The sequence below is a fragment of the Brassica oleracea genome, chromosome C4 (genome assembly GCF_000695525.1).
Source record: "Brassica oleracea var. oleracea cultivar TO1000 chromosome C4, BOL, whole genome shotgun sequence".
NCBI lineage: Eukaryota > Viridiplantae > Streptophyta > Magnoliopsida > Brassicales > Brassicaceae > Brassica > Brassica oleracea.
In genome coordinates, this window is record NC_027751.1 from 27077788 (window position 1) to 27101211 (window position 23424).

General features: G+C 41.9%; 4 protein-coding genes, 1 long non-coding RNA gene and 1 pseudogene across 6 annotated transcripts; 2 read left to right on the forward strand and 4 right to left on the reverse strand.

Annotated features, from left to right (window-relative positions):
- Nucleotides 1-4676: 4676 nt before the first annotated feature.
- Nucleotides 4677-9113, reverse strand: LOC106338535 (sister chromatid cohesion 1 protein 3-like). The gene is given in 16 exon segments (XM_013777491.1): nt 4677-4778; nt 4860-4998; nt 5077-5150; nt 5220-5686; nt 5760-5864; nt 6109-6140; nt 6211-6319; nt 6418-6524; nt 7668-8054; nt 8178-8212; nt 8297-8346; nt 8429-8475; nt 8560-8674; nt 8677-8722; nt 8724-8791; nt 8990-9113. Coding segments are annotated over 16 exon segments (2007 nt in total).
- On the forward strand, nt 6895-7637 carry LOC106340430. Its single transcript, XR_001269389.1, has 2 exons — nt 6895-6957; nt 7247-7637. It is a non-coding gene; the product is annotated as an uncharacterized LOC106340430 (long non-coding RNA).
- A 375-nt stretch (nt 9114-9488) lies between the features above and the next one.
- On the forward strand, nt 9489-11109 carry LOC106339521 (60S ribosomal protein L38). Its single transcript, XM_013778349.1, has 3 exons — nt 9489-9588; nt 9927-10110; nt 10852-11109. Exons 1-3 carry the CDS (start codon nt 9586-9588, stop codon nt 10872-10874), a joined length of 210 nt encoding a protein of 69 aa, XP_013633803.1. The 5' UTR covers nt 9489-9585; the 3' UTR covers nt 10875-11109.
- A 108-nt stretch (nt 11110-11217) lies between these two features.
- Nucleotides 11218-13295, reverse strand: LOC106341901 (protein STRICTOSIDINE SYNTHASE-LIKE 13). Of its 2 annotated transcripts, none has more exons than XM_013780648.1 (5): nt 13091-13295; nt 12431-12819; nt 12077-12361; nt 11838-12005; nt 11218-11751 (listed from the first exon to the last, which is right to left on the reverse strand). In XM_013780648.1, the coding sequence occupies exons 1-5, from the start codon at nt 13106-13108 to the stop codon at nt 11340-11342; spliced, it is 1272 nt and encodes a 423-aa protein (XP_013636102.1). In that variant the 5' UTR covers nt 13109-13295; the 3' UTR covers nt 11218-11339. The 2 variants fall into 2 exon arrangements, with proteins under 2 accessions (XP_013636102.1, XP_013636104.1); XM_013780650.1 differs by having other exon boundaries at nt 12431-12725; nt 13091-13183.
- A 124-nt stretch (nt 13296-13419) lies between these two features.
- On the reverse strand, nt 13420-14266 carry LOC106341902 (annotated as a pseudogene).
- Nucleotides 14267-14347: 81 nt separating this feature from the next.
- Nucleotides 14348-18072, reverse strand: LOC106341900 (zinc finger BED domain-containing protein DAYSLEEPER-like). Its single transcript, XM_013780647.1, has 3 exons — nt 17895-18072; nt 17747-17802; nt 14348-17628 (listed from the first exon to the last, which is right to left on the reverse strand). The coding sequence occupies exon 3, from the start codon at nt 17603-17605 to the stop codon at nt 14549-14551; it is 3057 nt and encodes a 1018-aa protein (XP_013636101.1). The 5' UTR covers nt 17606-17628; nt 17747-17802; nt 17895-18072; the 3' UTR covers nt 14348-14548.
- Between the last annotated feature and the right edge of the window lie 5352 nt (nt 18073-23424).

The following is a 23424-nucleotide window of genomic DNA, read 5'->3' on the forward strand; positions in this document are numbered from 1 at the left end:
TTCCAAAGACCTATGGGATACACTCAAGAAGGTGTATGGAAACCAGTTCAACATCAGTAGGGTGTTTAAAGTCAAGAGGGCTATCAATACTCTCAGTCAAGAGGACAATGACTTTGATAAACACTTTGGGAAGTTCAGATCTCTGTGGGCTGAGCTAGAGATGTTAAGACCAGCAACTATTGATCCAGATGTGTTGAATGAAAGGAGAGAACAAGACAAGGTGTTTGCACTACTTTCTACTCTCAACCCTGGATACAATGACCTAATCAAGTATATCTTAAGAGACAAAGAACTCCCATCCCTTGAAGAAATTTCTGCTAGGATTCAGAAAGAACAAGGATCAGTGGGGCTCTTTGGAGGCAAGCGAGAATTAGTACTAGCAAACCAAGCTGAAGAAGTTGCAAATAAAGGCACCTACAAGACTGAAGACAAGAAGGTGTGGATCTGCGATCATTGCAAGAAGAAAGGCCATGGAAAGGACAAGTGCTGGATCCTCCATCCTCACCTCAAGCCACAGAAGTTCAGAACCAACTGCAATAATGCAAGAGCCAACTTCTCTGGTGACATGGGAGAGCCATCTACTCCAGCAACCATGCGCTCTGCTCCAGCAGATGGTGAAGGCAAAGCTCTAGCTTCTAGTGGCAACTTACCTTGAGGAACAATCAAGATGAAGTCATTAGACGTTCTGACATTGAGGCTCTTATCAAACTCCTCAAGGATAACTCTGGTAACACACTTGGTACTTCTTTACATGCCTCCACTTGTGGTATCTTGTTGAATGCTTTAACGGAACCTAAAATTACAAAATCATTAGTTATAGATTCAGGGGCAAGTCACCACATGATTAGTGATCTTAGCTTAATTAAAAACATTGTTCATGCGCTAGGAAATGTTATGATAGCTAATGGAGAGAAAGTACCAATCAAAGGTGTAGGTGATCCTACGCTATTTGATAAAGATTCTAAAGCTTTCTATATGCCTAGTTTTACCTCAAACTTGTTATCAATTAAAAGAGCTACTAATGACTTGAATTGTGGTGTTACTTTCACTCCTAATGATGTCTACTTTCAGGATATTGAAACTAGTAGGTTGCTTGGCAAAGGTGTAACCAAGGGAGACTTGTACTTACTTGAAGACACTAAGCTATTAGCCGATTTATATTATGCTCTAAATTCCATTTCTACTTTACCTAAAGATGTATTATGGCATACTAGATTAGGACATCCCATTTCTCGTGCTTTGAACATCATGATTCCTAGTATATCCTTTAAAAGTGATTGTGAGGCTTGTATTCTAGGCAAACATTGCAAGAGTGTGTTCTCTAGATCAAGTACTATTTATGAAAATTGCTTTGACTTAATTCACTCTGATGTATGGACTGCTCCATGCATATCTAGAGAACATCATAAGTATTTTGTGACCTTTATAGATGAGAAATCAAAGTATACATGGATCACATTATTACAATCTAAAGATAGGGTCTTAGAAGCTTTCATAAATTTTAAAACCTATGTATCTAATCACTTTAATGCCAAGATTAAGATTTTAAGTTCAGATAATGGAGGAGAATACACAAGCAATGCTTTCAAACAACACTTAGCCAAACATGGGATGATCCACCAAACTAGCTGTCCATATACTCCACAACAAAATGGTGTAGCTGAGAGAAAGAATAGACATCTCATGGAGGTGGCAAGGAGCATGATGTTTCACACAAGTGTGCCCAAGCGATTTTGGGGAGATGCAGTCTTAACAGCTTGCTATCTAATCAATAGGATCCCCACAAAATTCCTTCAAGATCAATCCCCTTATGAGGTACTTAACAAACAAAAATCATCTATAGAACATATGCGTGTGTTTGGGTGTCTTTGCTTTGTTTTGATACCAGGAGAACAAAGAGATAAGCTATCAGCCAAGAGCAAAAAGGTAATATTTATTGGGTACTCTCCTCACCAGAAAGGCTATAAGTGTTATGTACCAGAGACCAGGAGGGTCTTAGTCTCAAGAGATGTGCAATTTGTAGAATCCAGAGGCTACTATGATGGAAAGAGTTGGGAAGAGTTAGAGAATCTGTCCTCCGGAGAGTCATAATATACCATGTGGAGAATGCAAACAAACCAGTCCTTGTAGTATATGGTCATCCACTTATAGATCCTCCCCATAGCAGTTTTTTTTCACATTACCGTGTTGGTGATTTACAGGTTGCTCACGATCAAGTCAAAAAGCTGTCAAAAAAACGTAGTACGTGTAGATGAGCACACGAATCTTAGGCTGAACTTGTTCAAAATACAATGAGGACCTAAGTTGCATGGAAACTCGGATGAAGGTATGTTTCACAGAAACGTTTCAGAAACGTTTCGGAATCAAAATCTCTTGGAAACTCATGAAAACTCATTAGAAACTCATTTCTTGAAAATCTCATTTTAGAAACTCAATGGGAACTTATGTTTCCACTTTAAAAACTTGTGATTTTGTAAGCTTTTTAAAACAAATTTTGTAACTTGTATCTTTATTTTGAGTTAGGCCACTTAGTATTGGATATCTGCTATTTTTAAATTTTAATATGATTTCGATGTTTAACTATTATTTGTTTCATTTTCGTATACTTAACATAAGATTGTTATTTGTTGATTTATATTCTTAGATAGACTAAACATAGAAAACAATTGTACTCACATGTTATAAACGTTTCCAAAACGTTTGTATTCCTAAAATTTTTAAAAATCACGTTTCGGATTCCATGCAACCTAGATGAGGACCTCTACCTGTGTTTAAACTTGTTCTTCTTTTATATCTTTAGTCAGACTGTTGTATCTAGAAAGAAAATTAATGGTTATAGGTCAAATCTATCTTAGTTATTTATTATTCTTTTATATCTTTAGTCAGACTGGCATCTGATTCTCCACCGCAGCCTGATTCTGTAACTGGTGCGGTTTATGTTTCTGGCACTGAATGTGGTTCTTGATCTTGGTTACCTGACTCATGTAAAAGCTATGCAGTTAGATATGAGGAACAGCAAAAAAAGTCAGATTGAAACAAACATAAACTTGTGTGTTGTGTTAGTTTCAGATAAACGGCTATTTAATCGATTATTCAAATTAAACCACACAAAAAAAACATTTAAAAGCGCACACACACACATAGTAATTCAAATACAAAGATCAATGTAGTTCAACTGATCGAACGGATGGGTATTTTTTTTTTCCAAGCAGCAGAAGTCGTTGTTTAAGCTTTTAGCAATCGTAACAGCTACAAGCAAAATCTGTGTCACATTCGCCGCGCTTATCGCCTTCATCATTGCATACAATGTTGCAAATTCTCAATCCTCCCGTTTCATGGCAGATCAGTTCTGGTGCTGTCTTGCTTAGTGTGCCCATGCATTGAGCTTTTCCCTTCGGTATCCCTGATTGGAAATGTGTATATATATACATTTCAACATGTATCGATTAAAGAATTTGATAGAACATCTTTCTTTAACAAATTTCAGAAAATTAAATGATTTTGTTTGATTCATAGTATATTACAACATACATTACCTGTGGAAATCAATAGAAAGATCATCAAAAGAGTAACGATGCACACGCTCTTCGCCATTTTGTTTTGCTACTTTGAGTTACTTCTCCACAACTTACCAAAATACCTGACTCTATTTATACTGAAAATTCTTTGACTTTTTAGTTAAGTTTGATGGATGATGTTAATGATGACTTATAGTAATAGTGTAATACTAAATGCTGGTCACTAACTCAATAATTAAAAGCCTTCAAGCCTTCAAGGTGTGTACAACCCTTATTTCTTAAGCATCTATCTTATTAAAATATAAACATTGTGTTGGACCTAACATTTATTTTGTAAGTTTTTAAATTAAATCACTAACATTCCTTTTTTTTTTTATCATCAATTTAAACAGACTCATACTGACTCTGCAAACCAAATTGGTAACTCTCCATCCATGTGAACGACGAAAAACGATTGTTTTCTGGCACTGCGTGTTAGACTATCCGCCTGTAAATTCTCCGTCCGAGGTACATGAATAATCTCTGAACTGAGGAAACTTATCTTCAAAGTCTTTATGTCTTCCAAATAACTTTCAAACGCCGGCCATTCTTCTGGTTTCGAAACCATTTCACCAATTGAGAACAATCCGTAACAAACGTGACCTGAAACTGATGTAAGTTCCTCATACACTCCATTGCCCATATCAGTGCTTCCATCTCCGAATGTAGAGGTGAGAGACTTGCCCGAATGTTTCTTGCCCCCATCAATCCATCAAAACACTCGAGAGTGCTATACCAACCTTGCCCTGAATAAAGATCCTTATCTTTCCACGAACCGTCGATAAAACACCAGCGTCCTGTGATTATTGGAAGGTGCCTAACCTCCACTTGATGCTTGCTGCATGTTCAGCATCTGTGCTTTAGCCCAAATTATTAAACACCAGCGTCCTGTGATTATTATGACTCTCCTCCGGCCTCTCATTTGGTCACGACATTGGCAGTTTTAACTTTAGCAGTGACCAATGATGGTTTCCAGATCTTTATAACCCATGTTTCCTTCAAATAAAGCTTGACTTCAAAACTTACAAAATAAGGATCCAGAAACTAACTACTAAGAATGAATAAATTGCATCTTATGCTAATATACACATAAATAAAATATAATTGAGCATTGGTTATTCATGGTTGAACTTCTGAGAAAAGGCCAGGCATCAACTTCAGAGTGATATCGCCGTAGGGTTGATCCTGTTGCATATCTATGAGTCCTCTAGACTTCAACACCTGGTGATCCAAAAGCAACAAGTATCCATTAGAGACAAATGCAGAGATAGAAATAAAGAAAAGGTATTAAGAATCAAGTACCAGTGTCTCAAAGAACATCCGAGCAGCTAACTTCCTTGTCTTTCCAGCCAAGATCTTCCCCAAACTTAGATCTCCAGAAGAATGGCTTGAAGTGGGAGTAGTATTTGAAGAACGTTCTTTAAGATACTGACCCAAGGCTCTGCAATGTTTTAATGAAATGTGTTACATGTTAGTAGAGAATGTTCATAGAGCTAGTTAGATTATGGAATCTTTATACCTTGTTCTCCCTGTCAAAGCACCAGAATCTTGACTAGCTGGGGTGTTGCCACCTACCTCTAGGAAATAAAGTTCCTGTATGACACAGGCAAATGGTATTACTACCAATGGTAAACACAAAACATGGAAGGACATGAGACAAACCTCGTCCACCATTTCAAGAATAGCTGAAGCCCCTGAGTTAGTTGATCCAGGCAGATCCTCTCTATATGTGGAAGTAGACGGCTATGTTCTATAAGATTCTGTCTCCCAAATACCAGGCTGAGTGGTGAAGTCATCGGTTCTAGACGATGAAAATCTTGGAGGAGGCGAGGGCATGTACTCAGTGTAACCACCATCTCTTAAGCGTTCGATTCCAGTGTCATCATTATTAAATGGCGGTGGAGATTGTGCTTCTCTTGCTACAGACTCTGCAGGCGTGGATTGAGGACCTGCAGAGTCTTGGACATGTTCAGTTTGCCGAACTGGAGACAGATGAACTGTACTGTCTTGATTAGTAGGAGATGATACAGGTGCAGCTTCTGGTATAGTTTCATCAGAAACAGCAGCAAGATATGTCTTTGAAGCTACACAGTCCTTATCAAAGACACTGCGTAGAACATCTGAGGAGCCTGGAGATAAGCCATAAACGTTATTCAAACGGAAAAATTAAGTTCAAAACCGTTGAAATAACTGGAAAGCTACCAGTAAGCAAGGGCTCATTGAAGATTTGCTCTTTCTTTGACTGGTTATTCATTCTCCAGACACTTAATTTAGAAGAAGGCATCTTCTTTCTCTTACGAAGAGTATGATGGAACCCAAAGACTTAAAAGAACAGGTAATAACAATTTTCTCTTCATATATTTTCATAAGACAATAGTCTCTTAAATACATTAGAAGTACGTACAATAACTGTAACTAAACAAATGGGAAACGTGAATGAATGGGAGACAATCCTAGAATATAGGAGACACACGTTACCACATCCACATCTCTAACCAAGTCAATCTTGGTTTACTTTGGTTACCCTTTGGTTATGATCTTATCAGAGTATCACTAGGATCCTCAAGCCTTTCTCTCATGATCCTGTCCAGATTCATTTTAACAGTATGCAGTGCAACAGGTAATGAAATAATCAAAGTCACAAAGCTACAACCTGTTAGTCAATACTGTGACCTTATCAAAGTGCTTCCTCTTCCTTGGCCTTACTTGTGGTTGGGGAGGAAGAGGAGTTGGCTGAAGAACCAGCTGAGGTGATGGATGCACTTAACATCAAAACAAAAAAAAAACAAATTTCAGACAAACGCTAAGATAGTACATATACTGGTTAAGCATAAGATATAACGCTATGTTGTTTGCTCACCAAAATTTTCATGTTCTTCCTCAGAACCAGCAAAACCTGGAGATCCTGAGCGAAGCTCAAAGTTCGAATGTCCTCCAGAGTTTAAGGCCATGTTCGTTTGGAGGTCGCTAGCGTCGGCAACCAACCTGAGTGTCTAAACGTTGTTCGTTTACCGGTCGCACGTTCAGCAACTGATCGCAGCGACAAGACGCTAGCGACCCGCGGTTAAAATTTTTGATCGCCGAGAAATTCAGCGTTTGCGACCAGAACATGCGATTAGAAAAAAAAAACTCTAAATACAAAAACACCCTCAATCTATTTTCAAAATTACAAAACAATACCATTAACCGAAATCCTAAAATAATTTCTCACGCCTCAACTCTCTCTCTCTCTTAGCCATCTCTCACGCCTCTCTTCTCTCTCTCTCTCTCTCTCTCTCGCTCTCTCTCTCTCTCTCTCTCTCTTCACCATCTCTCACGATCTCTCATCTCCATCTCTCACACCTCTCTTCACCTCTCACGATCTCTCGTCTCCATCTCTCACGCCTTAGCTCTCTTAAAGGTCAGTTCTCTCTCTCTCTCTCTCTCTCTCTCTTAGCGTTTTGTGTTAGAATAATGGAACCCTTAGATTACTTAAGTTGGATGTTGGGTTTTTTGATTCTTGATATGGGTTATGGTATAATCAGAACAAGAACAAGAGAAACTAAGTGTGTGGTTACCAGAAAATGGGGCGATCTGGTGTGTGATTTTGTGTTAGAATAGACCAAGAACTCAAACCCATGCTCCAATACAGTCTTTAAAAAATGGCCAGTATTTGATTATCAAATCTCTGTTTTTAATCCAATTATCAGACATGGGTTTAATAAGATAGCAGAAAAGATGGTAGAGATAATGGCAGAGGATCGTGTGGTGTTGCAGCAGGATCACAAATTCCGTGTGCACTCTGTGTTGGAGATACCTGGAATTATAAAGTGGTCACCATTTCACATTGCTGCAGTTAACCATCTCAAAGCTGTTGAAGAAAACAGAGTGGCTTTTATGTCTTTCTCTAGTGATGATGATAAGATTAGCTATCTTGAGAATATGATTGGAGTTATGACGGATTGTAGTCTGTTTCAGTATGACTGTTTTAATATGACTCAGATTGTAGTGTTTCTTTTAAGTATGACTTTTGTTTCATTTCTTTTGTTATGACTCAGATTGTAGTATTTTAATGTGATAGGAAATTAGGAACCATGACCATCTGGTACCATTATTCTCGTGTCTGTCTGCTCATCAATATTAGGGATATTGGGTTCCTTCCCATTCAAAGTTTCATCTAAAGTGCTTTCAACTCCAACGTTATGTTGCTCTGCAGCAAATGGTGGATGAGACGCAGGGCTTAAACCGTGCACAGCATCACGCCTTATCTCAACCTCGGGAACACTTCCAGGAGAATTGGCATTGCTTCTCCCTGGACTGAGATTGATTGGTTCTGTCAAGTTAATTGGTCTAGGATCCTGGAACTCAGGAATTTCCTCTGTGTCGTTAAGAGAGCCATATGTTCCAGTATCTAGACCAATATTGAAGTCTGCTTGATCATTGTTTGGTTCTGTCTCATAAGCCATTTCAACATCAGTATCACCAGGATGATGCGCTCTCACAGGTTCTGTAGATTGGCTGCTTAAATCATAAGAAGAGAAGGTAAAAACATTAAGAGAGGCATATCCTTGAAACATATAAGGAAAAATAATGAATTATGTGTAGTAGAGAGGTAATCAAAACACCAATGAAGAGACTCACTCAACATCCATGGGGCTAGATTCTGGAAAGATGTCCTGTAGGAAAGACATAGAAACTTTCTTTCAGTAACAGGTAATCAGAATCAACTTCAAAGTCATAAACTCAAGCAGGAATCTCACCTCATCAAAAGTTACAGCAACATAAGGATCAATGCCAGTAGGAATCTGATCTGCAAAAACCAGTAACATCATCATAAACACCATCTCGAATCATGACATGATGCATCAATAAACGGCAGGCAAAAGAGGTACCAGTGAGAGTGATATCTTGCTGACTCCTTAGGTGATTATCAAACTCCCTAAAGAATAAAAAAAAAAAAAGAGAGTTAATATCTCTCAAGAGATCATCAACCTCCAATAAAAAAAAGATGGAATACTCATACCCTTGGAGTGTGTCATCCTCCTCCAAGTCGAAGTCATCCAAGTTAAGTGCCTGAGGCAAAGTCACAGACTCAACGGGAGCCTGTCTTGCATCCTCAGGCAAGTCAACTTGAGTGAAGCTAACCAAGTAGTACAGTCACGGAAAACATAATCAACTTGCTTGCTTTGAGTATATTCTCACAACACCAAGTAGAAGGTGCCCTGACAATTTCAACGCAGAAAACAGTATAAGATCTGCAAAAAAAAAAAGACAATCACATGTAAATTTTATCGAAAAAAATTGAAACTTTATACAGTTTGATATATGCCCATGTCAAGAATAATCATTACTTGAACCAAAAAAAGGGTTGAATTGTATAGATTCAAAGGAGATTAAAAAAAACTAAAATTCATGATGAAAAAAGCAATAAGGGGGAGAGGAAAGAGACGAACCAACAGTTTTGGGGATGTTGGTGGCGGTGTAGTGAGACTTCTTGAGACGGTTTTGCAAGTGAGCGGCGGACCAAACCGTTCCTAGTGGACCCTTTCTAGCCAAATGAGTATGCGAATAAAACATTTTAGTTACTTCCAAACCAAGTAAAGAACAAGGATTCGGGTTGAGAGAGAGGAGGATTATCGAAGGTAAATATATAATAAACTAATCAGTTTCGATTTACAGTGGAGGTTTAGGTTTTTTTTAATGTGATTTATAGGAGAAGAAGAAGAAGAGATTTAATTGGCGCGGGAAATAACGTCTGGTGGCGCGGTGTTATCAAAAAAAAAAAGAGTTTGGGTTAAAACAATAACAAAACGATAATAAAGAGACCAAAAAGAAATAAAAAAACTTTCTAGTTGGAACAGAAACAAAAGAGGATAACTACTTCGGGTATTAAAATGGGACCAAATAGCCCAAATTATTGAGTTAATGGGCTTACATTTAGGCCCAATATCACATCATCTAGGGTTTTCATCTTATATAGAGCTGCTGCTGTTGTGTTTCTTCTCCGACGGTGGTTGCGGCGAGCAAGCGAGCAAAATCAGAACCGAAAATGGTACTTATTCGTCGTCTCTCACTTCGTATTGAAGCTTATGTTCTCTTTTTATGTTTTTATATCACTGTCTTGATTGTTTGTTATTGGGACTAGGGTTGTGGTATCCATATGAAATGTAATCTCTTTGTTGTGTGTTTATTTCTAATGATCTTGTAGATTAAGAGCCATCCTTGTCATTGAGTTTCAGTTCTGATCTTGTTTTGGTTTTGTATTGAATGAAAAATGTTGTCTTTGGGTGTTTTGTAATAAATCGTTTTCTTTATCTTTAACCAGTCCAACAGTTTTTAATTGAGTAAATAATGAAAAATGGGGTGTTTTGATGTTGATAATGTGTGTAGCCTAAGCAAATCCACGAGATCAAGGACTTCCTTCTGACGGCGAGAAGGAAGGATGCTAGGTCTGTGAAGATCAAGAGAAGCAAGGACATCGTCAAGTTCAAGGTCAGGTGCTCTAGATACCTCTACACACTATGCGTCTTCGACCAAGAGAAGGCTGATAAGCTTAAGCAGTCACTTCCTCCAGGTTCATAACCTCGTCTCTTTCGCCAATCTCATGTTTTCTTATGCACTTTTGTATATCATAAGAGTCTTAGCATATGGGTTCTTTAAGTTGTTTGCGTACTTGAAGAGTTTATATATGGTTCAAGTATGTGAAATGTTTTGTAAATTTGAAAATGTAGGAGTTTTATTTGTTGACTTGCGTGTGTGATACATACATTTACACATTTGCCAAATGTCTTACTAGGATTTAATTAATGGCTATCGCTTGAAACTTTTGGATCTTTGTATATGCACTTGTGTATATCGTATGAAAGAATCTGTTTCGTTTAAGTTGTTTTGGTACTTGTAGTAAATATGTGTGGTGTGTTGTATATGTATCATACCTCAGTGTGAATAGTTTATATATACATTGCTCAAGCAAGTCATATTATGTTGTGTTAAGTTGAAAATAACATTGTCGTTGTTTCAGGTTTGAGTGTTCAAGACCCTTGAAAACATTGTCTTTGTTTGATTTTGCTAAATGGGTATTTAACATCACTTGAAACGTCCGGACAGTAATAGGCGTTTGGTTAGGTGTATTTAAGTTTGTATATGCACTTGTTTATGTCATAGGTGTCTTAGCATCTGTGTCATTAAGCTGTTTGGGTACCTGTAGGAAGCATGTGAGTGTATTGTATTGGTATCATACCTCCTTGTGAAGAGTTTATTGTATATGGCTCAAGTATGTGATGTAAAGCTGACAATCGCTTTGTCCTTGTTTCAGGTTTGAGTGTTCAAGACCTTTGAAGATCCTCTTGAAGCCAGCTTTGAATACTTTTGGCTTGAGAGATTTTTATCTTTGCTGCCTTTTTGAATTAACTATTATTCAGACTCCTCTTTTCAATTTCAAGACTTGAGCTTTTGTTTTGCTATTTGCTATTTACTATCAAGGTGTTTAGTAAACATAGTTGTCCAAAAGATTTTGACAGTTGTCTTATCAGAAGAATTTACATGTGTTACAAAATGGAATACGCATTATTAATCATCGTCTTATCAAAGCCTATCATATATTTCTAAACTTTTGTTAAAACGTAATTAAGGGGATATATTCGCAATATGTAATTAACACGATTAAACTAAACTTATAATATAATTAAGGCTTTATAGTTAAATTACGGGGAGATATTAGTCTAAATCAGACATTTGTTATATAATGTTAATCAAGATGATATTACATGCAGAAGCTAAAGAGCTACACAACAAAGTTGTTCACTAATTCATTGTTAAAGGGTAAGGCACAGAAGCAATATGGTTATGAGCCACGGTTCCAATCCAAAGCTTCCCTTGAACCTCCCTCACTTCACTCACAAGCTTCATTACCTTTCCTTGTCTATCCTCAAGAACCTCCAACACCTCACCATCCTCATCGAATCTTGATATCACAGTGTACATCTTCATCCCCATCGCTTTGGCCAGCAGCTTCATGGGTATGGGAAGTCTAAAGTAGATGCTCTTTATCCAAGGGTTGTCTGTAAGAACCTCTTGTGCCGGTGTTCTACAACAGTCTATTGCAACCCAAAACTCACCCTTCTTATTCATCCTAACGTTATCCGGAAACCCTGGTAGATCCGCCACCACCTCCACTTCACCCGTCTTTGCACCCTCCAGCCAATATTTCACTAACCTGTCATATACATACATATTGATGATACAAACATCAGGTGTGAACTAGTCTTGCTTGGGTTTCAAGGATTGTTTATATGGTTACACCTGCAATTGGTTGTTTCGGTGAAGAGAAGGAAAGATTGGTCTTTAGACAGCTGAATGCCATTGGGAAAAGCCAAACCTTCCAGCACAATGTGTGTTGTTTTGGTAGGTGGGTCATATCTTAGAAGCCTTCCTGTTGATTCTCCTTCAAGCAATATGAAGAAATGATTCCTACAAAATAAACAAACTCTTAACTCTTATTATCATACAGTTAACGGTATATAAATGAACACAAAACTTACGCTCTATCATATCTTTTGCTCGTGTCAGTGAAGAAGATGGATCCATTTCTATGGATGTCAAGATCGTTGGCAAAGAGTATAGGCTTTCCTTCCACATGAGTAGCCAAAGGCGTAGCAACTCCTCCTTCAGGACCAACCACTAGCAGACCATAGTAAGCGTCTGCAATGTACAAGTTCCCTGTCTCTTTATCAAATCTCAGACCAAGAGGTCTCCCACACAGCTTCTCGTGCTTCCACTGCTTGTTTGTTGTTGAATCCACACCTCTTGCGCATGCCTCCTCTGACCTTAACTCTCATGAACACACAACATCAACAAGAGAAACGCAAACAGTCATAAAATTGACGAGTCTTTACCATTTTGATGTTACAACGGAGAATGTCTCCCATCCGACTGCTTCACCCATCCATCTAACGACCCTTCCATCGGCCAACCCTGTGTATGGACCACGACCTAAACCATCAAACTCTAACGATTCTGGGCCAAAGACTTGGTCCACAAACTCCAGCTTCCCATGTTGACCCAGTTGACTCAGGTTGTCTCTTGGCCAGTTCTCCATGACTTGCTTGTATGGTGCAACCTCATGCTTCATAGGCTTGAACTCACGACCTCCAATAGGACTCATGTGGAAAGGGTCGATGGCTATGAATACTACAGACAAAGCAATGATACAGAGAACAGGGTGATGAGTCAGAAAGGAATCATGTGTACTATGCTGCTGGCCTTTCTTCTCCATTTGAAAGTGCTGAGAGAAAGCAAAGATCAGATTCACCTTATCACTGTACAGATTATATATGAAATTTAAAGAAAGTGTGGTTGTGAAATGAAAATTGGGTTGAAAGTAGGTTTAAATGGTGATGAACAACTAAGTCAAAAGCGGATCCAAGTTAGAGAAATTTTGATAACAAATACAATTGTCATGACTCTAGTTAACCTGCAAATCATCCAACCTACAACTTCTCATTAATAAAACATGAACTTTGAATCCTTAACTTTTCCTCTACCCTTTGCCTTACCTTCTTTTTGAAATACATACAGCAAGATCTGAAGAATGAAGTAAGTTACAAGAGAAGACACTGATCTAATCTAAGAGAGCTTCAGAAACCTTCATCTCATTACTTTGTGAAACTGAAAGAATGCAAATGGCGTAACATCTTATACAATATATCAAATAAAAAACAAGAATGTTTGGTTGGATACTTTCATAAATGAAATAAATGTGAAGGTCACAAATCAGGAAACATGCTTTAGTGGATGGAATCTTTAGGTAAGACATGGGACCCTTTTCTCAACTATATATCAAACATGTGACTCTCTCACAAGCGGTTTCAATCAAGCATTACAGATCTTTTAAGTTCTGTGAATGGAATTGCATAAGCTTTGGTTTAACAACTCTCGGTATATCTTCATCAACTACCTCTTTGACAAGAACATTGTTCACCAATATAACATTGACACTGAAACTGAAGTTTAGACAACTTCCACTCCACTAAACGGAAATGCACTGGCTTGCAAGGTCCAACCATTTCCAATAAACATCACTGACGGTAAAGAAGCATCAGTAAGTGATTCAATCTCCAAAAAACTTAAATCATAAGCACCAGACTTCTTCAAACTGAAGACAAACACCACATTGATCCAACCAAGCATCGTAACAGCTGCCCAGTAGTTGTTCACCCCGCCAATCAAACCACATAACCAACCAAGATTCCAGACAAATGTTCCAAAAAGCTAGCTTGCGGGACAATGATGGAAGTGAAAATGAGCGACTCAAAGGACGCAAAGTAAATGGGAAGAGACAAACCCAAAAAAAAAAATCAAGAAGGTTGCTTCACAGACAAAATCGTCATCCAACCAAACACAACACAGCTGTAACTCTCTTGAAATACTCAATCTCGAATCTACCAATCAGCAGAAGGTATATCCCAATAACCAAAACACCTGAGAAGACTACAAGAACAATAGTTGTAATGAAGGGAATAGGCAGTTCCAAGACAACACCAAGACTCCATAGAGCACTCATGCTGAAGACGAGATGCAAGACGCTGATATGAGAGAAAGCAGAGGTGATCATCCAAACACAACGTAACCATGACAAATTAATGATCGAGCAATTCACAATCAGATTTACATCTCCCCTAAATTAGGGATCATCAGCTTTGAATTAAGAACCAACTGGTTCATACCAGACTCTTCTCTGCTGGCTTATATAACATCTCCCTAGAAACGAGTTACATACTATCATAACAGACCTCACCACTCACCCAGAAGACTGAGAGAGCCAATAAAAAAAAATAACGATACCAAATTGTAATATCAAATCATGTCTAACAAGGGTGCTGCTCAAAAGCCCCGAAAGAGAGATGGTAAAAAAAAGCATAAGCAAACACAAATCCAAATTAGCCTAGAGGCCACAACAAAATACAGTACGCTTAAACTAAGTCCAAGGAAAAGGAAAGATAGAAGGGATACCCTCACGGTTCCCTCTTCATATTGTTCTCAGAGGTGGAAGCGTTTGAAGCGTGCATGAGCCAATCCTTGGCGCAGAAGAGAGCTTCCAAGGTCACATGTCCAAGAGAGCTCCTGTAGTTGTCCATCTTTTTCACGTCAGTGTCAAAAACAGAATCAGGAGAGACAGTGCAAAATGGTAAGGACAAGACATCAGCTGCCATCTTGGAGAGGGTGGGGTACTTGGTTCGGTTCAGGCTCCACCAGCCCAAAACCTCAAAGTCTGGTGATCGCGGTATCAGAGATTCCTCCAGGTATTGGTCGAGCTCCGATTTCATCTGCTCGCGACTCCCTACCTCAGAGATGTAAAGCTCAAAGTCTGAGAATCCATCTCCAATGGTAATGAGGGGAAACTCCTGCGAAGAGGCTTCAAGGTGATGGCCTTCCTGGAGAAGGACGTCAACGTGGTGACCTTCTTGAGAGATTGTAAACGCAGCTTCTTCCTGCGGCATTGCATGTGATTGAGAATCACCGTTTTGTGGATTTTTGATGTGCTCGGGAATGGTTTCCACTGGTTGTGCCTCCTGCGCCAAATCCTCAACTGGCTGAATGTCCTCTATTATTTCCTCTACTGGCTGCGTGTCATGTTCTGCTTCTTCAACAGGCTGAATGTCATCATGCTTTTCCTCCACCAGTTGTGCCTCCTGAGCCACTTCCTCAACTGATTCAGTGTTTTCGACCATTTCCTCCACCGGTTGTGTCTCATGTTCTAGTTCCTTAACAGCCTGAATCTCACTGTCACCATGGTTCTCTTCCACCAGTTGTGCCTCCTGAGCCACTTCCTCAACTGGTTCAGTGTTCTCGACCATTTCCTCCACCGGCTGTGTCTCATGTCCCAGTTCCTCAACAGGCTGAATGTCACTGTCACCATGCTTCTCTTCCACCAGTTGTGCCTCCTGAACCACTTGCTCAACTGGTTCAGTGTTCTGGACCATTTCCTCCACCGGTTGTGTCTCATGTTCTACTTCCTCAACAAGAATGTCACTGTCAGCATGCTTCTCCTCCACCAATTGTGCCTCCTGGGCCAGTTCTTGCACTGATTGAGTGTCCTCGAGTATTTCATCCACCGGCTGCGTTTCCTGAGTCATATCTGTATCCTCCACTTGCTGGTTTTCCAGCGGGAGTTCCTCAACCAGCTGGGTCTGGTCAGTCTGAGCAGCTTCTTGAGACTCATGACCGTCTAAAGCATGGTCTCTTGGCTTTTCATTCAGCATATTGCTATCTCCTCCAGGCTGTTCATATATTTGATCATGTGAAAGCTCGTTGGAATGGTTGTATTCAGGATGAAAGTGAACTTCTGTTTCAGAAAAGCCATCATTCCCGTGGCCCACATAAGCCTCTAACAGGGAGTGACTCTGTTCAGCATAGTCATGGTACAGTTCATGTACAGCATCATCAACGCTCCTGATCCATTTTTCTGCATCTTCCCCATAAGCCTTAGAGAAACTAAACTCAATAAGCTTCATCTTGAAGCGCGGATCCATCACAACAGCAACTGCCAGTAGCAGGAAACATCCTCTCCAGTACTCATCAAACTTCTCTCTTAATGGAGTCGCCAGATTTCTGACATCTGGCTCTTCACTCATGGCTGCGTGGCTTAGCTCTAGCTGAAGCTTTGTCATCTCATGGTACAGATCGTTTGCTGTCAATCGTCGTGTTGGACCAGTCAAAACACTAGCCGCGTCAAAAAGAATCTTCAAGCAGGAGCAAAGCACCTCAATCTTCCTCCATTCTTCAGGAGAGATCGAAATTTTATATTCAAGATCACAGTTTCCCAGACAAGAAAACACTTCCTTGTGTTCATACGCAGCCAACAACATACTGTAAGTCGTGTCCCATTTCGTCTGGTTGTCAATGCGGAGATCTTTTTCAGAACGCGTCTGAAGCTGCGCCTTCAGTTCATCAAACCTCTCAGAGCAACTGTCTCTGGTCTTCACATGCTTCACGCTATCACGAACCTTTTTAATGGGAGTCTGAAGATCCTCAGCCCCAAGCGCGTCGCGCGCCATACTGCTCAGGAGGCGGGCGTAGCAACTCCCCAGCAACAGCTGACCATTCATGACATGCTGGTTCCTGGCAGACAAACAGCACCTGAGGTTCTCAACAGCGCTTTTATTCACCAGCGATCCCCCAACAGTGAGGCTGCAGAGCCTCCTCTCGAGATTCCAGTCCGCTAAACAAGCCGCAACAGGCTGGTTCAAGGCGAAATCCGAATCAGGGGAAGGAACAAGCGCAACGTTCAAAAGCCTGCGAGTCAGATTCCAGTCCTTATCAATGAAGTGCCCCGTCACAAACGCGTACCCCACAGACTGATTCGACGACCACAAATCCACGGTGAGGTTCACCTGGCCCGGGATCTCGCCGATGAAGGCCGAGAGCTTCTGCTTCTCTGACAAGTAGATAGCAACACAATCAGCGTGGATGGCGTGGAAGGTCGCCATACCGAGCTGGGGACGAAGGGCGCGGACGAAACCGGCGAATCCAGAATGCTCAACCATGTGGAGAGGGTACTCATGCATAATAATCATCTTCGCCATCTCGCCGTAGCAACGGTCTTGATCTAGAGGAGCGTTCAGGGGCGTAGAAGAAGCCCTCTGACGTTTCTTGGGAGGGGTGGTAACGACAACATCTTTGGCATCAGGAGAGATTTGCGTGAGCTGATCGCCTCCTCGGCTCATTGGGCATATACCCAACTGAATATGACGCTTGAGGTGGCTCGTTCCGGCGAGCTTCTGGCCGGTGATGTAGGCGAATGACTTCCTGCAGTGCTTGCAGCAAGCCTTGGAGGAGCCGGGGCTGGTGGTTTCGATGGTGAAGTGCTCCCAGACCATTGACTTTTTTCTCCTGCGGCGTATACCAGGCTGAGACAGCAGAGAGCCGCCGCCGTCGTCGGTATCCCCTGCAGCAGCAGCATCAGTGGGCCTGGTGGTGGTGGTGGTGACCAAATCCATATGGGATTTGTCATCAATCTCAAATGAACCGTTGTTATCAATGAGCATCAAAGAAGAAGTGTTGTTATCCATAATCCTCTTGTGGAAAAAGTCCTCTGTACCAAGACAAAAACTGAATCAAGCTAAGATAATATACTTGAAGAACAAAAAAAAAAACAAATCTGACAGAAAAAAAAAAAAAGAAAGACTATCTTCATCACAGCATACACAAACCTCGGTAGGATTGCAGATCGTGGGAGGGGGTAAAGATCGACAAGGAGCCTAAACCACTGGGAATAAAAAAAAAAGCACAGTAGATTTAGAGTAAGAGATAGCGAGATCTAATTATGGAACATCGGAGAGAGAGAGAGAGAGAGCTCACGGATGGATGATTGATTGGTAGAGTAAGGAGGGAGGAGAGGCCGCGCGAATCAGAGGCGAAAGATTTTCAAACCACGAGGGAGGAAGGGATTAATGGGCTTTAGGATGAACTTCGGCTCTGCGCTCTCCTTTACGGCCGCTAGGTTTTGAGCTTTTTTTTCTCTCTTTCTTTCTCGGCCTTTTCTTCTTACTAGTCACTTATTCACCTAATTATTTTTATATATTTATTTATTATTAAAGAGAAAAAATATGGAGGTGTTACAAAAAAAAAAAAAACAGAAGCACATGGTAAAAAAACTCACCCTTCTCGTTCGTTCACCTCCAATTAGGTGTGGGCGTTCGGGTACCCGTTCGGGTTCGGTTCGTGTCTATTCGGGTTTTGGGTTTTCGGGTTCAAAAATTTCAGCTCCATTCGGGTATTTCTAAATTTCGGTTCGGGTTCGGTTCGAATCGGTTGGGGTCGAAAACGGTTATCTCGAAATCAACGGCTAAGATTATCATTTTAGCAAATTCTTCACGAAAGACTTTTCGAAAGAAAGACCGGAAGAACACAAATACTTATGGACGAGGGTCTTAGGAAAGATCGGTACGAAAAGAGACAGGTCAAGCCCCGAGAGCCGGACCGTTGTCACAAGGTCACCTCGTCCATGGGCGAGGACGGCCAGCACCACGGGGGCGAGGACGACCAGCACCACGGTCACCTCGCCCGTGGGCGAGGACGACCAGCACCACGGTCACCTCGCCCATAGGCGAGGACGATCTGCGCCTGGTTCACCTCGCCATAGGGTGAGGACAATCCAATCCCGGCCAGTCCGACTCGTTTCGACTCTCGTGTCCTCCATATAGTTGTGATATCCGACTTTTGGATCATATACCTCTCGTTTCGTCTCTATCGGAGTTACTCTCGAAGTTTTACGACTAAAATCGTAGAAAACCCTGAAGGCCTAAAAACGGCCCGAGAGGATCTAAACGTGTCTAGAGGCCGATCTACGATTTAGAAGGGACCCGAGCCCAATGGTAGTTATGACGGTTTATCCTAACTCGTGGAAGTAGGATAAACGTTAAGTTTCGGAAGATAAATATCAAGATTCGAGGATAACTACAAAGATCGACAAAAAATGGAATATTCTCAAAAGAGATAAACTTGGGTCCAAAGGAAAAGGAGTAAATGGGCCAACGACCTAAAACAACTATATAAGGAGAGCTGGAGCAGAAGAAAATTGATCTGAAAATTTAGACTTAGAGAACTCCTGCTAGCTTAGGGAACTTAGAACTTAGGTGGTTAGACTAGCAAGGCAAGGCTTAGAACGTTTTCCCGCCTTTCTGTTATGCTTTTGTCTAGTTAGCATATCTCTACTCCTCTCGGAGAAGTCATGTATTCATACTATTTCATTAATAAAACGCCTCCGAGTGACTATTTATCTTTATCTTGCTATCTATCTTTTTACGCTCTGAAAGTGATTACGCAGAGAATTCGGACCTTCAGGGAAAATCGGTTTTTCTTGGTTTTCCTCCATACTTATTCATTAAAATCGACGGTGTGAATTCCGGTTCCCACAGTTTGGCGCTAGAAGGAGGGGGGGTCAAATTCTCTAACTCAAAAATCACAAAAGATTAAAGATACAAGATGTCCGCTCCAGTAGCTCACGATGTCATCTCTTTCAAGGACAGAGCAACGGCCGACCAGTTCAAACCTCACAACCATCTCCTTGTCATCGAACTGACCATCCAGGACATCGACGAAGCAAGAGTGTTGGTTGACACCGGATGCTCGGCCAACATTATCTATACAAGAACCCTCGAGAGAATGGAAATCGACATGTGCGCCATCACGCAAGGTCCCAGTTCAATTTTCGGACTCTCAGGAGACGCTACTATGACCCTCGGCTCAATCAACCTCTTGGTCAAAGCTGAGAGCGTCGTAAAAATCACGGAATTCTTGGTCGTCGATCGCCCAACATCGTACAATGTAATCATTGGAACTCCATGGCTGAATTCCATGAGAGCGATCCCATCAACATTCCACCTATGCCTTAAATTTCCGACCCCTCATGGAGTCGAAACAATTCAAAGAGACCACAGGATGTCACAAGTATGTTTCGCCGCTGAGTTAAAAAGAAAGAACTTTGCGATCGAAGCTTCCCACAAGAAGAAAAGAAAGCTGACTCTCGACAAGGGCGCCCCAGAAGAAGACTCGGAAGTCTTCTGGCAGTCATAGAGGGTCGAAGCTCTAGAAGGGAAGCGCGAACCAACTTGCAAACCGGTAATCTCGGTCTGTCTCGACGAATCCCGCCCAGAACGATGCGTCAAGATCGAAGCCAACCTCTGCGAACCATTGAGAACAGAGCCATGGCTTGTCTTAAAAAGAACCTCGATATGTTCGCTTGGGCCGCGGAGGATATGCCAGGAATCGACATCGGCATAACATGTCACGAACTCAACATTGACCCGACCTACAAACCCGTAAAACAAAAAGGACGGAAGCTAGGAACAGAGCGTGCAACCGCGGTAAACGAGGAAGTTGAGAAACTCCTCAAAGTAGGGTCAATAACAGAAGTCAGATACCCGGATTAGCTCGCCAATCCCGTCGTGGTCAAAAAGAAAAAAGGCAAATGGCGAGTATGCGTCGCCTTCACCGATCTCAACAAGGCCTGTCCAAAATATTGCTTCCCACTTCCGCACATTGACCGACTGGTCGAAGCAACAGCAAGGAATGAACTTTTATCATTCATGGACGCCTTCTCCGGGTACAATCAAATCATGATGAATCCCGACGATCGCGAGAAGACCGCATTCATCACCGACCGCGGAACGTATTGCTACAAGGTAATGCCTTTCGGTCTCAAGAATGCGGGTGTTACTTACCAGCGACTTTTCAATCGAATGTTCCCCGAACAGCTCGGAAAGACTATGGAAGTGTACATCGATGACATGCTCGTAAAATCCCTTGACATACAAGACCACGTATCCCACTTAGAAGAGTGCTTTGCAAGGCTGAACCTACATAACATGAAACTAAACCCGGCAAAATGTAGGTTCGCAGTCGAATCAGGAGAGTTTCTCGGTTATCTGGTCACGTGTCGCGGGATCGAGGCCAACCCCAAACAGATAAACGCACAGATAGAAATGGTCTCACCAAAGACAAAATGAGAAGTCCAAAGGCTAACCGGAAGGGTCGCAGCTTTGAACCGTTTCATCTCACGTTCGACGGACAAGTGCCAGCCTTTCTACGACACGTTGAAAGGGAACAAAAAGTTTGAGTGGTCGGAAGAGTGCGAAAAGGCTTTCCAACAGCTAAAGCGTTACCTGGCCACTCCTCCTGTTCTTGCAAAACCAGTAGAGGGAGAACCTATATTCTTATACATCGCGGTCTCCGCAACAGCAGTAAGTGGCGTTTTGATCAGAGAAGAACGCGGTGAACAAAAACCAATCTTTTACATAAGTAAAACCTTGCTGGACGCTGAGACGCGGTACCCCTTGATGGAAAAACTAGCATTCGCTGTTGTAACATCGGCGAGAAAGCTCAGGCCATATTTCCAATCTCATACCATAGTGATTCTCACCACCTTTCCCCTGTGCACGGTTCTGCACAGTCCGAGTCAATCAAGACGCCTCGCGAAATGGGCAATCGAACTAAGCAAGTACGATGTCGAGTACCGCCCAAGAACCTGCGCAAAATCTCAGGTGCTTGCGGATTTCTTAGTAGAATTGCCCACGGGGGATATGACAAACACGGAACCAGATTCAACTTGGGTTCTTCACGTCGATGGATCATCGTCCAAACAAGGATCCGAAATTGGGATTCGGCTCACGTCGCCCACCGGGGAAATCTTGGAGCAGTCGTTTCGGTTAGAATTCCATGCATCAAACAACAAGGCTGAATATGAAGCACTCATTGAACGATTACGACTAGCCCATGGGCTGAAGATTTGCAACATCCATGCTTACTGCGATTCTCAGTTAGTCGCAAGACCTGGCCCAAGACTTCAACCACTTCGCCCTCACTATAATTCCTTGCTCGGAAAACACCCAGGCAGATGCCTTGGCCGCGCTCGCGTCAAGCTCGGATCCAAGACTAAAACGGGTAATCCCTGTGGAATTCATTGAACATCCGAGCATCAGACTGCCGGTGATCGCCAATCTGATTTGGGGACAAATCGAAGATGCGGAGGAAATCGAAGATCCACCATAAGGAAAGATGGATCAGCCGGAATACGGTTGCGACAGCCCATGGCTAGAGCCGATCCGAGCCTACATAGCCGACGGAACGCTGCCCGCCGAGAAATGGGCAACACGCAAAATTAAAACCCAAGCCGCACGATATGTAACGGTAGAGGGAGAAATCTATAAATGGAGATTCTCTGGCCCACTCATGACATGCGCCGTGGGAGAGAAAGCGAGAAAAGTGATGGAAGAGGTCCATTGCGGATCGTGCAGAAACCACTCTGGTGGAAGGTCACTCGCAGTCAAAATAAAACGCCACGGTTATTACTGGCCAACTATGATCAAAGGCTGCGAGAAATTCGCATGAAAATGCGAAAAATGCCAAAGGCACGCGCCTACCATCCATCAACCTGCAGAGTTCCTCTCGTCCATTTCATCTCCGTATCCCTTTACGCGATGGTCCATGGATATCGTCGGACCTTTACACAATTCAAAACAGAAATGCTTCCTTTTTGTCCTTACAGATTTCTTTTCGAGGTGGGTAGAAGCAGAATCCTACGCAAGTATCAAAGACGTACAAGTCGAGAGCTTTGTATGGAAGAACATTATCACCAGGCACGGGGTCCCTTACGAAATTGTAACAGACAACGGATCTCAGTTCATCTCTACCCGATTTGAAGCATTTTGCGAGAAGTGGAAGATACGTCTGAACAAGTCAACACCTAGATATCCACAATGTAACGGCCAGGCAGAGACCACTAACAAAACCGTCCTTGACGAGTTAAAAAAGCGCTTAGAAGCCAAAAAGGGATGATGGGCAGATGAGCTCGAAGGAGTTCTTTGGTCACATCGTACAACCCCAAGACGGGCTACGGGAGAAACCCCATTCGCCTTTGTTTACAGGACGGAATGGACGATCCCAGCGGAAGTAGAATTTCCCGGAGTGCAGAGAAGATTCCTTCCCGAATGAGAAGATCTCAACAACGCGATGCTGCTGGACGAACTCGATCTCATTAACGAGCGACGAGACCAAGCTCTCATAAGAATCCAGAACTACCAGCACACTGCCGTGAAATACTACAATTCAAACGTTCGCCACCGCAGGTTTTTCGAAATAGATTCTTCTTTACGAAAAACCTTTGCGGAAGAAACGCGAATCATCGGACAAGAGCTCGAGAAGGATTGTTACGCAGCGACCAAACGCGTGCTCCGCTCGGTCGCTACGTAGCGACCAAGTTCGAGCCAAAGCTCAGTCGCTATATAGCGACCAAACGCCCATTCCGCTTGGTCGCTATGTAGCGACCGATCTCGAGCCAGAGCTTGGTCGCTACGTAGCGACCGAGCTCGAACCAAAGTTCGGTCGCTAC

Bases quoted from the DNA above. Each gene is read 5' to 3' on its own strand.
- LOC106339521 (XM_013778349.1), top strand. The intron at 10,111-10,851 runs GTTCATAACCTC...TCCTTGTTTCAG, and splicing joins TAAGCAGTCACTTCCTCCAG to GTTTGAGTGTTCAAGACCTT.
- LOC106341901 (XM_013780648.1), bottom strand. The intron at 12,006-12,076 runs GTAAGTTTTGTG...TTTATTTTGTAG, and splicing joins AGCAAAAGATATGATAGAGC to GAATCATTTCTTCATATTGC. The intron at 11,752-11,837 runs GTGTAACCATAT...TGTATATGACAG, and splicing joins ACCGAAACAACCAATTGCAG to GTTAGTGAAATATTGGCTGG.
- LOC106341900 (XM_013780647.1), bottom strand. From the start codon at position 17,605: ATGGATAACAACACTTCTTCTTTGATGCTCATTGATAACAACGGTTCA.